The sequence below is a fragment of the Corapipo altera genome, unplaced genomic scaffold, assembly GCF_003945725.1.
Source record: "Corapipo altera isolate COAL_440 unplaced genomic scaffold, ASM394572v1 180, whole genome shotgun sequence".
Classification (NCBI taxonomy): Eukaryota; Metazoa; Chordata; class Aves; order Passeriformes; family Pipridae; genus Corapipo; species Corapipo altera.
The window spans coordinates 7,187,425-7,203,644 of record NW_020884915.1 but is presented as its reverse complement, the minus strand read 5'-3'; the positions used below and the strand labels follow the sequence as shown (position 1 = coordinate 7,203,644).

General features: G+C 38.4%; 1 protein-coding gene across 2 annotated transcripts in view; it reads right to left on the bottom strand.

Moving 5' to 3' along the window:
* Nucleotides 1-16,220, bottom strand: part of HSPA12A (heat shock protein family A (Hsp70) member 12A) — a 55,371-nt gene that overhangs the window by 24,803 nt on the left and 14,348 nt on the right. For both annotated transcript variants that reach the window (XM_027655328.1, XM_027655329.1), the window contains 5 exons: nucleotides 15,701-15,786; nucleotides 13,641-13,768; nucleotides 7,217-7,403; nucleotides 6,228-6,332; nucleotides 4,462-4,578 (listed from right to left, as the gene is read on the bottom strand). In XM_027655328.1, the coding sequence (XP_027511129.1) occupies nucleotides 4,462-4,578; nucleotides 6,228-6,332; nucleotides 7,217-7,403; nucleotides 13,641-13,768; nucleotides 15,701-15,786 (623 nt within the window). The remainder of the gene's footprint in view (nucleotides 1-4,461; nucleotides 4,579-6,227; nucleotides 6,333-7,216; nucleotides 7,404-13,640; nucleotides 13,769-15,700; nucleotides 15,787-16,220) is intronic.

Genomic DNA, 16,220 nt, shown 5'->3' with positions numbered 1-16,220 from the left:
AAGGAGTAGGTGTAGCTCAGCTTCACAGACTAGAATCTGGCTAAGTCTCTCTAGTCATCTTTTTAAAAAACCCAAACATACTTCACATCACGTTTTTATCAGCAAGGAATTTTAGGTGCTGTCCCATCAATCTTTCATCAAATTTGTTTATTTTTCTCTGAAGGTTTCTACAGAGCAAGCTAGTACTGATCGATCTAATGTAATGTGAACCCCAACACAATGTGTTAAGTAATTCCCATCATGCACATTCCATGACAAAACAGACATGAAAACAATAATAAACATCCAGCATAGCAGCTGGTTAAAGAAAGCCTCCAGAATTTCAGGCTCATATACTTAAACCTATAACTTAAACTACCTCTCTTTTTGTTTATACGAGCTTACCATGCAAATGATTTTATTTGCTATTTGTAACTGAAAGATAAATCTACTTCAGAGCTCTATAACTCCATTTCAAAATCAACAGTTCATATTAAAAAGAAAAAAACCCTCGATATTTCGAAGTAGACCAAATAAATGATGTTTGCAAGCCTACAGAATATTTTGGGCAAGTTTATGAAAATGCAACATCCTTCCCTTTCCTTCTCTCTGCCCTGAGTGCATTTGTTACGCCATGTTTTACTTCATTATTTTATAGCTTCTGCATTCCCATACTTCTGTCACACTCCAAACTCTTCCTTAAAACTTTACTCCTATTAGCATGTTCAAGGAATTGCAACCTGCAGATTCTGCTCTGCACTTACTGTGCTCAAGGAATGTGTACTGAAAGATGAGCTGGAAGAATGTCTTTACTAAAAAGAAACAACGTGCCAAGAGTATTGGATCCTGTGTTCCTCTAATAGACAACCTGCAGTGCCTGAATCCCATCTGGATAAGGGATTAACAGTGCTGCTCTCAGTAATATATTACAACAGCAAAATGCTGCTAATGCTGAACCAGCAATTCCTGCCTGCCTCGATATAAAGCGTTCCTACACAAATGTTCTTGACTACTTTTAAAGTTTCACCTCTCTCCTAGTGGACTCACTGGGTTGGTTTTTTTGTCATCAGTAATACAAGACTAACAAAACAATGAATTTTCTCGTGTCAGTAGGACCTCAGGTAACACAGAGGTGGGATCCAAGTTCACGTGTAATTCTGATGAGGCTGTAAGTGCCAGGCCATGCTCAAGAGCAGGAAGTGGTTTGCTTCCATTCCTAAGCCATTCTTGCATTTTGGGGTCTAAACCTCAGGTCCAGTGCAGGTAGTTGCATTGAGCTCCCTCTGCAAGGACAGCAACAAGGACAGGTCCCATCCACACGAACAGGGTGGAGTCCTCCCACGTGCTCTCCAACTGGACCATGCTGACAAGGACTTCCAAATAAGAAAATATATCAGCAATTTGAATTTATTAGTCACAATGTGAGTTCTTCATGAGAATGGAATTTTTTCTAATACTGGCAAATACAGCACTTCTGACAGAACTACACCAAAGCAAAGAATTTGAAACAGAACAAGACAGAAACAAGACAAGTTAATGGGACACAGAAACAAGAAAAGTTAATGCTATTTATGATACCTTATATTTTACTGGTAAGGACAATGACAAACCTGACTAAGAATCCTAAGAATCATTATTCAGGATGCAACAAACAGTGATGCAACACACATTAATCCCAGCAGACAAGTTTTGGGGAAGGAAACAAGCCTAAATGTGTCCTACAGAGTTGACACTCTGCTCTTGCCCCAGAGCTCTCTCCAGTTGTGACCAGACCTTATCAAGTGTCACACAGCTTTAGAACCACCTCTGGACACACAGGAATTAAGCACGAGGGACAGGAAGAAGCACCTGTTATTCGGGAATAAAGCAATTCTGACTCAGCAAAGTAAGTTGTAAAGACATGCAACTTTCTACATCCTACCAGACTTAAGTCCCTCAGGAGGCCCCAGAGAGCAAGATAAATGAGAACAAATACCTGCTTCAAAGAGGTAATAATAACTCAGGTATAAAAAGAGTTAAGGATACACAAAGAACAACAGATGAATACAGATTGGGCAGGCAGAGTAACAGTATGAAGCAATGAGGAGTAGTTTTCCCATATAAACAGACTAATCACAGTCAAGTTTTTGTAGGCATGAAAAAAAAAAAAGGGTTTCAGAAGAGGAAACTGAATAAGCAATACAGATACTCATGTCCAGGACATGCAGCTTATGCATGAGATCACACAGATGGAGTCAAATGTAGGTTGATTCCCTGTCAAATATGAGGCTACAAAAGTCTTTAGTGGTAATATTCTGAAGAGATACAAACCAGGTCACATGACAGCTGCCAAAAGCCAAAGAAATGATGTTGGAGTAACCAAGATGCAAAATCACTGACATCTTGGATGAAAGCTCAGAGGCACAAACGGGAAAAGCTGTCATGCAGACAGAATTAGCAGGATTTGGATAGGCTGCATGGGAAGAGAGAGGAAGAACTGTGAGCTGAAGGGAACCACCCAGATTACCCATTCAGTGAGAAAGCAGCACAGCAGCTGGAAGGGGACACTGCAGGAGCCCTTGGGCAGATTAAGAGTTCCAGGTCAACAATGTTTTGTCTAAGGCAAAACAGAGATGAAGGGATGTCAGAGGTGCACTGAGACTGTGCACCATCAGTTCAAAAGCTGATGGATGCTGAGAACAGCAGCAGATTTCCAACACTTCTTACTCTACTTGATTAATTCCATTAGCTTTGCCTAGACAAGTACTTAACAATTCCAGAAAGGCTAGGCTTTACATTGTGAAGAGGTGACTGAAGCTGTTAGTGGTTTTGCTCTCTTAGAGCTACCTCTGCTTCTCACAGATTGCTCAGCAGATTTTCTCAGCTCATTAACGTTTCCCACTAGTTAACTCTCAGCTTAGACTAGCGGTTTACAGCAGTGTGTTTCCAGTAACAGGGTTTCTACCACTGCCTTTTCACACTTCTCTCTACATGATGTGCTGATTACTCTTACAACAAAACTGCTCATTTTCAAGATGCTTGCATCTTCCAACAGCTAGCAACAAAATCTACAACTTCTGATCCATCCGTACATACTGGTTTGAGGAATGTGTTGGATCCAGCAAGAGGAATCTGAAAGACTGAATGGCAATGCAGAATTCTCACTTTTCTGCATTTGTTTCTTCATCCCCACTACTTTAAAAACAATCAACCGTGTGTCAAGTTAACACCAATTATTTCCCTAAATTCATGTTTTCCTGCAACTGATCACACACCCCGAGTTAAAAGCCTTGTCAGTCCTTGCCGTTTATCAAGCTTGCCCATAAAAGTACACAATCACAGACACAACCACAGACACAGACACTAATTAACAACATTCCATTGTGCCACAAATGAGAAATGCCAAGAGATCTACCTTACCCTGCCCTGCTCCTTCCACAGCTCCCACTTCACGAGCACACATGCACACAGACAGCAGGCAGACAACAATATACATTGATAATGAATGGGTCTCTAGTGTTTCAGATTTACCTACAACCGTGTCCTTCCATCAGAACTTTAAGAGTGTTTTGCTTCTGGCACTAGCATTAGCAATCCCACAATACAGACTGTTAAGAAAAATGTTGCTCAACATTAGAGATAGTTAGAAACAGAGTTAGAAAAAACTGGGTGCTTCCCAGGACCACTCAGCAAATTACTCATGAACTGACAGATATTTTATGAACCGTGCATCACACAGCTGCTGCCAATGCGTTACGCAAGTCTCTGACCAAAAATTAAAAAAACCCAAAGAACAAAAAACCCCCCCAAAAAAACAAAAACCCCAAACTGAAAATGAATATGCTGATGAAAATGCACATCTAGTGTATTAAAGACACAAACTGAAACCGAAATAAAGGACATGCACACCGAAAGTGGACATATCCGGGGGGCAGTTGTGGGGAAAGAGTTAAATGCAGATAAACCCCTTACTGGTGAAAATAACAGTTGAATTTAATTTTGTATCCAGACTATCCAGTTCAGAGTCCTTTCATTCCTACTGTGGGAAAATAGGAAGTGGGAAAAAAGTCTCACCAAGGAGGCTCTTTGCTTTCCCTCTTTTTTTTTTTCCCTTTTTTACTTTAAAAGTCTGTGATGACCTAAAGAAAGTTAACAAAACAAAACTGTGTCCAGGATTTTAAAATCAACTTTCCCTTGGGTCTCAAAACTGCATCTGTTCCATGTGCACTGAATTCAGCTCAAATATATTGTTCAGGATGACTAAAATATCGGTCTACAGTGAGGGACATGAACATATAAAAGTAAATAGAAAGAAAAAGGCAGTTAAGAGGTGAATACATATAGCTTAAGCTACTGCTTGGTAGAGTTAACTCCTCTTTCAATATTTCTAAACCATTATTTATACAGTTTATACTAGAGCTAATTGTCCCAACTACAGTTTATCATTTAGCCTACTAAGTAGGGCTTTAAAGGGGCATTTCTACATTCAGCCTGCAATATTACCTTGTAGGCAGCTTGTCTCATAAACTGCTTTGCAGGCTGTTTCCAAATAGCAGGCACTGTAATAACCCATCTTACTTCAGTGTTTTCGAAATCTGAGCCTCCTTGGTCACTGAGCTCCTAAATAAAAGGAAAATAGAGGTGAATGCAAAATCATAGGTGTCTACTTTACAAGAAAATATTATTTTCTGCTGGCTCCAGTAACAGTAACTCTTTCTTTTCAATTTTCTTCCTGTTACATCTATGCTACGAGTCAGGATTACTTCCAACCTGCCAAGAATGCTTTACTGTGCCAAAAGGTGGGATTAGGGTTGAAGCTTTCTCAAGGAGACCTATAGAAAATTTTACTGCTAACACGAAGTAGAAAATTTGGTTTTTGCAAAAGCAGCAATTTACAGAGTGTTACAAAACATTTATATACATTCCTAGTCTCGGTGTGGTATTTGTTGTTGGCTTCAAGAATTCACACATCTTGATTAATAGACAGAAAAATATTTGAAGTATCACTGATGAACATTATGTTTTACAAACTGGATTTTTCAATTACTTCTTTATACACCACTTACCTTTAAATCAAAGTTCTACAAGGCAGTTAACAAGGGGAAGTTACAGTTAACCCCCTTTAAAAAAATGACTGATGGCTCCTTCAAAATTTTGCTTTAAGCAAACATTCAAAACTAGTTTAGTACTTTTATTGTCCTTTTTTTTCCCCTTAAAAAGAGGAAAGTCTGTACTGCATTTGCAAATTAGGTGATATACTGACATGTTTTGGGAAAGGTTCCAAGTAAAATGTCATTACCATATGTCCTATCTAAATCTCCATCCAAACATAGAAAGGTTCAGAAAGGTGAACAACAGGCCTTTAGAATGTAAAAAAATGTTTCTGCATGTGCTGAGCCAAGGTGTTGTGTTTGTTTAGCTATGCTGCAGTTCAAAAATCCATGCTGGAAAAGTAGTACCTTTATACTGCACAAGGCAACAGAAATGGACAGATTATAGTCCAAAGTAACAGCTCACTTACATTGCTTGTCTAATTAGTTCCAGGATTTATTCATAAATGCCAGGGATTTAGTTATTAACATCAGGAAAGGACATAGCCCTGAACAGGCAGCACAGTAAATACGGGATTGTACCCAACCACATTCACATTTGCTAAGAATTTCCCCCCTATATGCACAGCTTCACAGTCATTGTGACTCCACAACCAACCACAAAACAGTTTAAAAAGTCTTTGAAACAATGAGGCATTTGAATTGAAGTGGTAGGATTGTTTCTCTGCAGCCATAAGGAAGGGACTGAGGTCTCAGAGAAAATAAATTAAACCCATTCAAAAAAGTAGGTTAGCTTTTAGCAACAAGGCTATTTTAAACAATGCTTGCTTGGATGAGTATTCTGACTCGACCCAGGAACTGCTATGCTTACGTTGATATTATAGTGGCACCTTTGAAGCCAATGTTTACTTAATTCACAACTGACTGTTTACATGAGGTTTTAAATCCCAAAACCAGTATACTGGGGCCATGTATTTCACTGGAGAACACAATAAACAACCTTGTGACCACAGACATTTCAAATGGGAAATGGAAAATAATACTTCAGACTATTGTGAGCTCTTCCGAGTCCACAGCTTGCCCACGGTTTCTACACCTGCCTTGCTTTGTTTACATCAAATACTACTGAGGTCAAAACTTGGCAAGGTTAAAAGTGTTAAGCTCATATTTATACCAGTTATAAATACAGAAGATCTTGATAAGGAAGTATTACCCCACCTTTAAGGCCTGTTCTTTAAAGAATTGCAGAGCGTAAGCAAATATCTCAAGTGCTTTGACTTTTTTGCCATTTGCAGCTGTCAGATCTGTCTCCATGGTAAGATTCTACATGAAAGAAAATAACAGGAAGTTACTAAAAGAAGGTAAACATCAAATTTATTCCCACTGCTTGAGGAAAGGGAATCCTTATTATCCACCTGGTTAGGAAAAAGTGACAAAACTGTTCTGAAGAGGATTTAACTCATCACTTGAATTTCCTGGAGCATGACATTTTGCTGCTTATTTAGACTCTGTTTTTAAACACTTACCATGTCTACATATAACTGCAGGCAGAGAGGAGAATATGGATTAAATGTTAAATAATTGCAATAAGTGTATCTGTAATTAATTGCAACAAAGCTGTACATGCAAGAAATTTAAGCCCAGCTAAGAGCTAAAAGCCTAGATTTTTGGCTTCCCACCAACACGTGAAACCAGAAAACACCTAAACAGAGAAAGTACTGGCTGATTCCCAAAACTCTAGAATGGATTAAAGACAAAAATATAATCAATAGGAATAAGGTCAAATTAACAATATGATTTGTACTTGCAGTTCTGGCAACAAATTCTGGGTGAATCTGCTCCTCTGCACTAGAGCTCAGTATGGCTTTTATATTCCATTTCTGCTGACTAGATTTACAGAACAAACCAACTCATGCAGACTCCCCAGACAGCTATGAATTTCACCCAGGAAAATTAGGACATGAAGATCTAAGTAAAGTAGATACTGAACTTCTAAGATTTATAGAGAAGGTTGGCAAAATACAGTTGCCAAATGCAGTGAGAAGCAAAATGAATCATATTAAACTGAAGAGTTTCATTTCCTTAATTTACCCTCTAAACTTAGAAACAGAGCTGCTTCACATCTAGTTGACAGTCTTCAGGCAAGGATCTAGTACTGTTCAGAGGAAAATAATTTGAGTAGCAAATGCTACTTGGTTCTTACTTACACCAGTGGTATGTAGTTTCATCTTAAACTTTTCAAAATACAACCAGTGCTTCGATTCAGTGGGATCCAAGTCATGGTAGAAATCTCTTGCTGCATAGCCAAAGCTATGAAACTTTCTCTCTGGAGTTAGGAGGATAGTGGTCGGTGTCTTCTGGTTGGATACACCTGGATCTCCACCTTCCCATCGTCTAACCAAGAAGTGAAACAGCTTCAGTAAGTGATGTTCAAGTTTAGAGCCACAGAAAAAAACCAAGTGTAGCACGAGAAAAACAATGTGGTGGCAAATTTCAGAGACTGCTTTTCCCTCCAAAGATACTAATTTCAAACCCTGTAATATCAGAATCAAATGGATTTATTCCCACCTAAGAAAAAAGGACTGCAATCTTCATTTCAGGTAATTCAATACATGTTGTGGTTAGTTGTATAATTCTTAAGGACATAATCATACTCAGAAAAGAATACAGATTCCCTGAAGTAAGACATACACAATTAAAAAGGAAACAGTTTTGTACTTAAATTTTCTAACTAAGCATACAAATGTAATAAACATTGTACAGAAAAGAAAAAAAAAAGTAATTATCCTGGAACACAACAAATAAAAACCCAAATCTGGGCTATCCAATTTCTTATCAGGCTCCATGAATGCTTACTTGTATGGGATATTTTTCCTACACAGAATTAGGGACCTGCTCAAGCCATCTGCACACCGCTATGGAGAAGTTGATCAAATCCCTGTTTCTGTCACAGAATACTCTCTGAAACAAGACAAGCCAGTTCAAATAACATCTGACCACATGCCTCATTTCCTGGACACCTGAAACTCTGAAGACATGCCTGCAGATGTTGACCTCTCTGCATTGCACTCTCTACTCACCTGAAGTTGATGAATTTTGTGTTTTAAACGCCAAAAATGCTGTAAAAGTTTTAATCTGTCAAAAATGAAGCAGATTCCCCAACTCCCAAGTATCTCAAAGGCACCAAAATATTTCTGTCACTACTGGTGAATATAACTATCCTCTCTTATCAAGATTGCAAAGGTATCTTTGAGGATACCCAAGAGGCATAAAAGTAGTAAGGCAGAAGTAACCCAAAGCTTGTTTCACAGAATGGACAAGAAAATAAAAAAGAACATCTAATATGGGAGCATGCAGCAGCAGGAATTGCAGGGGGGCTTGGCAGGACAACAAGGTCAGACAGTAGAAGGTCGTCCCAGAGACAGCTGTGAACATTCCTGTCTTCTCCTCACTTTCCCATCACAAAAAAACCCCAAAGCAGAATGGAAGAACAAGAAACTCGCATGACTGTTCCTCCCCCCCCTCACATACAAGTGCGTTCAGTATGAGAAACAAACATTTACCAGAAGAGATTTTCTTAAAAAGGCATCAGTAGAAAATCTATTTATGCTCTCAGACATAATCATAACACAACTCAAACACGAGCCAAGCTAAGATCACAAAGGCAACTGCATTAATTATTAAACTACATGTTGATTGCTTTTTTCCAAAGATAGCAAAACAGCAAAACACAATTTCAGAATATATTCCTGCCGAAGTCCTTATTCTGAAGCACAAAAAGGCTGCTCTGTGGTAGTTGTTTATGTGACATAGGCAGATTATTTAGAAAGAATAATTTCCATTTCACTCTCAAAAACACTTGAATCCATTGAAAATAAACTGACCTCTAGACCAAGGCAGAAAACTGACATGGAAAACTGCAAACTAAGGGGCTCATACTCGGCAAAGTACCAAGGACCAGGACCTTGTAACATGCAGGAAGCCCTTCAGACCATTCAGCTGGATCAAACAGAGCAAAATCTGCCCCCTTTTGCACAAGCAGCAGCGACAGCAGAGAATACACGTCTGAACTTTTTTCAGTGTAGAGGACAATTCCGCTGCTCTGAAGCAGAAACAGCATGATGAGGAGTAGAATGATTTCCATCTTCATCAACTTGAAAAAACTTTCCTAAGCCTCCCTAGTTCTGCTACTCAGCCCCTGAGCTATGATCAGCTGGCAAGGGCTCTGCTCCAGGTCATTTCTTTCTAACCTGCTGCTAGAAATGCACTTGGTCAACTCCAAAATCTTTGAGTAGGTGTTACAGCAAACATATGGTTCCAATGTGAAGAAGCTGGGATCTCACAGCCTATGAACAGAAAACACTGCTATTTCACCAGATTGTTAAATCCCACACACCCGCTGCAGGCAGAGAGGAGACAGACTGATATCGTTTTCCCTTGGAATCATTAATGATTCATTCTGAGTCACCGGGGGAAATGCCATAAATAGGCTGTGGCTAATAACAATACTTCTTTGTTTTTCATTATGGCCAGGCACATCTTCTCTTTCCGGAACAAGTACACTTAAGGTGTGGTTTAAATGAAGACAAATTTATGTTCAATGCTGCAGGCTGAAATTTTCAAAGCCACCCAGAGAATTGGATGCTCACTTCCTGACGAGTTTCTGATGGAAACTAGACACGATAATTGCTCAGCCTGTATTCAGTCACAGAAAGGGCAATAAGGAAAGAGAAAGTGAAATATGACTTAACCTTTGGCAATCAGAGACTTAAAAATATTGCCATGTGACATTTTTCTAGAGAGAAGCAGCTGCAAAGGCACATGAATGGTAACCCCTGGCTGCAACACTCTTCTCAGGTGGAGCTCTGGCCTCACTCCAGTTAGTGGGGGCTTCTAGTCAGTAGAGCTAGGACTGCAACACCTTCATTCGCAGTTTTCTTTCTTGGCACCAACACAGGCAAAATAACGGTAATAATGCTCTTAAGAAAAATAAAAATAAAATACCTATTAAAAGCATACACTTATACAAGCCAGAATTGCTCTAAATGCATATGGGGGATATTTTCTCAGAGCAGGATGAGAGTCAAAAAAAGCTATTCAGATAGAACCAAGGCAGATTTTTGCCCAAATGCAGACATATGAGCTTCTAGGCTGATATAGATGGATTATCTCAACAGTGATACAAACACCACAGACCTGTTTATATCCACAGAACATCTTCACTGTGTATGAGAAGTAAAAATAAGAGACAAGAGGAAAGTTAGTGAGGAAAGGGCAATAAGGTTATACTAAGGTTAGAGAAATGTCCTTCCTTACACTTCAATCTGGCTAAAAGACAGATCAAAGAGTGATCTGTGCAGAGTGATGAGATTTTCATCCAGGGTTGCAGCAAAACAGTCAAGGAAATGAAAGAGTGTGATCATCAGAATGCAGATGAACGCCACGAGGAGTGTGTATGCAGCAGAAAGGCAAGTGTATGTCTCCCAATAACTACAAGCCAGGGAAGAGAAGGAAAAGATAAAAACTGAAGGTTGAAGTTACACTGAAAAGAGACCACAATCTCCCTCCTTCCGAAGACGGGCTGCAATTTGTTTCACAACTACACGCATTTTTCCATTTATTTTTTTCCATTTGTGAAATACTCACATTCAGTTTGTTGCTATTTAACCAGCAGCCAAAACATCTGTAACTTCATGTAATGGCATATAAATCAATAGGAGTTTTTCAAAATTGTAACAGTTCGTGTATTCTCTCCAAATGTGACATTATTAACTCATTCTACAGCAGCAAACTTTCATTATGGCCCTGGCACTGCCCTGCCCGCTGAAGTGAGGAACTCATGGCCAGGCTGTTCATATGCATTTACTCACAAAGTCAAGGTATGCAGCAAATAACACATACTCCTACTCTGCAACAAGAACCTGAAGTCAACCACAACTACCTTTAAGAGAAGCTGGGGGGAAACTACAAGAGTTGTCACGTGTGAAGTTGTACCTAACATTGATAAAACAGTAACCAGTGGTTTGCAATCAAAGTGAAGACATTCATTGTTCATCAAGAAACACACACCCAACTGCAAACACATGCTGACATGAGTGAGGCTACTCATACATTTAAAGATAAGTATATGCTTAAAGAACTCCGTTAGGTCAATGCTTATAAACTTGGTTTTTTTTAGTACTGGGCATCACAGCAAATAAACACACACAAAAACATGACTTTGCCTACTAATTCCAGGACTGGAACAATGGTGCTGCTGACATTACACTCAAACTTGGTGCTAAAGCCCCTTATGTTCATTTCTTCCAAAGTAGGACCTTCTAAATAAACCCATCTTATCCTTCCCAGAGACATTTACAGAAAAGCAGCTTTGTTAAAAGGCAGTCAGAAATCTAAGTATCTGGAAAGGATCAACACTAAGGAGGGAAAGGTGGAGAAAAATCTTAGGAAGCACAGAGGACCATGCATCACTGGTATGCTTTATTTTAACGTAAACATTCTCCAGTGCGGGCGGGAAGTTACATTTACTCTCCTGAAATATTTGTAAATTATCCTCCATGTAAGCCTCATTATATACAGAGTTTGAACCTCTTAATACCTTCTGAATTACTGAAGACTTATTTTGATAGATATACTATTCTTTTAATTGAATTTCATAATTTCATGAGTATTTATATATAAATATATATAAAAACATTACATACATTATTTGGTAAGTCAGTTTGAGTTATATCTTGTCCAAAATTTTTAAATAATTCTTGGTATTAAAATATTTTCCATTGTTTGAAATACCTACTGGAAATATGAATACATTTGCCCCCCTGCCAAATGTTCCTCTCTTTTGGTTGGAAATCCATGAAGTAATTTATTTAATTTCTTTCAATATCAGTATCTCATACAATAACTACATAGTTCTGAAATCACAATCATGCTACCGTTATTGTGTTAGGAAGAAAATACCGTGTTTTGAACCATAAGTAGTAAAGTCAATTAATATTAGGAATATATTCTCAGCTGGGCACAAAGCACCTAGATTTCAGTGTCCCCAATCATCGACCGCAGGAAGCCTGGTACCCTGGAAGGAGAAGCTAGTCTGTAATGTGAACCCAATGGCAAAATCAGGTCCTAAGATAAAATTTTGAGTCCAAAGAACTTAAAGGACTTCCCTAGAAATGGTAGGGATTTCACACAGTAAAATCTCCACAGAGGTTATAGGAACAGCATAGAATATACACTTTAGGCTTGCTCAGGTACAGCTTCAGTGATGTCTTCCCTCATTGCATCCAACTTCTTCGAGAACTTTAATTAATTACTTGCTGTTGAAAAAGAATAGGAACTGATAAACTTGGGTTTCAACTTGCCAATCCTGTAACCTTTCTGAGACAGCAACACATGGCCTGTCTTTTGACTTCCAGCCTCGTGCACCTTCCTATGCTGGTCAGAGAACACCAGAGGGTTGAAATGCATAAAAGCCCTCGAATGCATTAGTTGTCCATACTGCAAGTGGTACTTTGCACCTGGATGGCACAATACTATTGAGAAATTTACCTCCCCTTAGACAGTATTTCAAATCCCTCAGTTGCATTAGAAATATCCTGCAACCATACACAAACCAACTATGCAGGCTGACTGCACAACCAGTACTGTCTGCTGAGATTAAGGGAGCTGCATTCAGCCAGCATCTTTGCTTAGAAAAATTGCAGTATATCACACTAGACTGCAGCAAATTAGTCTTTTTGACCTTTTGTTCTCAGTATTGCAGAACATTACCTACTGCTATAACAGCAGCATTGTTTAGACTCTTCTATGACTGAGCTTTCATACCTAATTTATGTCTGAAATTATCTTGGCCTTGTTACAACACAGTGATTTTAAATATACTTCATTAAGAATTGTACAGGTTTTTAATAAAAAGACTATAAAATAGTGTTACAATGGTTTGCAGGGCATACCTTTCCGATAGCTGCCGTAACAGCTTTTCTATTTGCAATTGTATTGATTTATATTGTGTTCATTTAATTAAGAAATAAAAAAATACACCCTCCCCTTAAGAGCATCTGAAGTCTGTCCCTTACAGACATATAAAACAGAACAGGTTTCACATTAAACCTTCATTTTTACATTCATGCCTTTTGATTACTTATTTCCCAGTATCACTGGTTCATTACCATAGATTGGATTCAAATTTAGTGCTTCAAAGCTTCAATGAGTCAAACAAACTACCAGTTTCTGGGTGCAAGTAACTTAGTGTTGTAGACAAGTATGATTCCAGGGGATAGGCAACTCCATGGGAAATGCCATGACCCTCAGTAAAGTGTAGCTTCCCTCGGTATCTAAGATAAGGGTATCCTCACTTAATAACGCTCCCTGAAAAATTCTGTATACTCACTGATCCCTCCTTTCACTTGTGTCATCTTGTAAACTCAGCAAAATAAGAGGATATGTTTCCACTGACTACTAAAGCAAATTAGAATACAATAACATGCAGCAGAAAGTTATAATAATGAGAAATATTCATACTATGTCTAGACAGATCTAGACACTTCAGGCTCCTGTAGGAAATACCTATGGCTACTGCAGACAGCCCATGTTATCACAGTCCAAAAAGAAATGCTGCATTGCAGCCCTTACCTCATTACATGAATACATTCTGGTTCCTTGGTGAAGCTGTAGGCGTAGCCACTGGATGTTGTGCCAAAATCAATAGCCACAACAACAAGAAATAACTGTTCTACAGCATCATCTGCATCAGAGTCCTTCTGTTAAACAGTAGAAGCAAAACAGACACTGAGTAACTGATCAGAATAACTGTAACTCATTTTTGCTCTCTGTGACATGCATATAAAATAAGGGCTTCCCTACAGTTGCATTTGTAACCAAAGCTGACACCAAAAAGCTGCACATTCCAACAGAAGAGGAAATTCAATATATGACTCAACATATTTGCTAGAGCCTTTTCTATATAACCTTCTGATCAAGAGTTTCCTTCATACCAATTTTTTGAATACTTCTTATGCTATATTGTTAAAACTTACGGTTTTGGGGTTCTTTTGGTTTTGGGGTTTTTTTTCTTAAACTCATCAACTGAAGAATATGTTTATATCCATTGATGTGGTATATTTGGGACTTATTTGGTGGTTTTAGGAGTTAACTGTGTGATAACCTTGAACATGAGGTACTATTACTATTCAAAAATAACGGAGACAGAACAATCCAAATACAGCAATAAGCTTTATATCCCATGAAAATTATTTATTTATGAAGAATTTACATAACACTTACTTTGCAAGCACTACATGTATTTTTTCCTCCTGCCTGTGCTAGAATGTGGAAAGCTGTTTGGCTGCTTATGGTGAATTTGAATCCTCCTTCCTGTCTTTTACCTGTAATCCTGCAATCCCTGAAAAGCATGCTCAAGGGCAATGTAGGAATGTTAACTAGAAGAGCTGGAAGGATTATGGCTCAAATCATAATGATTTGATACAAAGCATGGTGTGAATAAACAAGTTGTACCATTCCCCAGTAGGGTGTGGCCAAACCTAAACCCTATATTAAGGAGGAATAAGTAATAAACAAACAACTTAGCAAGACGAGAACTGAAGCAACTGTCGTTATCTTTTGCAGACGAACTGCCAAATGTTCTCACTCTGTGAGCAGTGTACCACCATACTCCCCACATATCTCCATGAGTTCCATGCCTACTACTTCCAGTACATTTCCATTGTGCCCCTACTTTTGCCAAGATCAGCCCATAGGCCTGCTACTTAAAATGGAGAAACAAGCGTAGTAAGTTTCAGTCTCAAATCATGAAAAGATTTATTTGGATTCTCCTAATAAAGCTTTTCAACTAGGACAATATGTTCTTTATATGTCTTCCTCAAAGAGTTTAAGGAGCAAATGTAACTGAAATAGGATGTATAGAGTTTATGGAGAAAGAAGGTAATAAAAGCAAAAAATTATGAGTGAGAACACTGGAAATCCTCAAGATGGGTTCCTGCACAACTCTGAACTCGATTCAGAAAGCTAAGGCAGAAGTCTGACAAGGATAAAATGTGTTCTGAACACGATCCCTTGCGATATCATGAAATACACTGTGCATTTCCTGTGTTACAAATCATACAGATGATCTTAAAAACACATGAGACTTAATAGAATTTTATCAACAAAATCAGCATGATGTACCAGAGACTAAACACACTACCTTTATGGGACATTTGCTTGCTTTTAAATGCTTATAGAAGTTGTTATTTCCTTAAGAAATGAATCCAGTTCTATTTTGAGTTTCTCTCTCTAGATGTATGTATCTATAAGAGGAGATTCTCTGGAAATTTGGATTTTACTGTTCAGTATCATATGTATCCCTCTGTTTTTTTCTGAATGGGACTTTTCAGGGTCTGCCTAAATAAATCAGTGATAACGACAGGGGCAGAACTTGGGAACCCTGAGGATCAAGAAGCCCCTGTGTTTGATACAAAAGTATGCAGCAAGTAAAAAACACCAGGACCAAAATGAAATGAATGAGAGGTCTGTCATCAACCCTAGTGTGACCAAAATTTCACTTAATACTGTGGATAGCATAAAGGGGATCACTATGTGAGAAAATGACAGCTTTCTGAAGAAATTATGTCCCACTAAACAGGCAGGAGAAAGTAATGTCAGCACACAGTATATGTTAAGAGTGCATTTCTTACCACAATATGTGAAGGAGAGAGAGGAGTTATTCCAGGGTCTCCCAAACTTTTGGCTGGTGATGAGTAAGCAGATGTGGAAACTGCATCTAAAAGGAAACAAACGTTTGTCAGTGTCAGTAAGCAGAAGGAGCAGGATATGCTTTGCAAACAGCTATACTATTTTTCAGTTGTAACAAATCTGCTAAAAAAAAAAAAAGCAAATTCCACAGCTGCCATCTAAAATACATGGTTTGCCCTTACAACATGCTAAGACACAGCTGCAGTTTCGGTTTTAAAATATTTGTCTGACCTTCATGACTAACTTCCATTCTTTCGCCTCTTACATTGCCATGTACAATTTTAAAATTCTTCCTAAATATATTCACAAATCATAGCTGATACAAGCATCTCGAACACTACACACTCACATTACGGCCCAAGATTTAAATGTCAACGCAGAAACTAAACACGAGTTGTGAGATCAAAAAAGACAGATTAATTTTAAGAGAAAAAAGGAGTTGATAGCAATTGGACAAAGCAG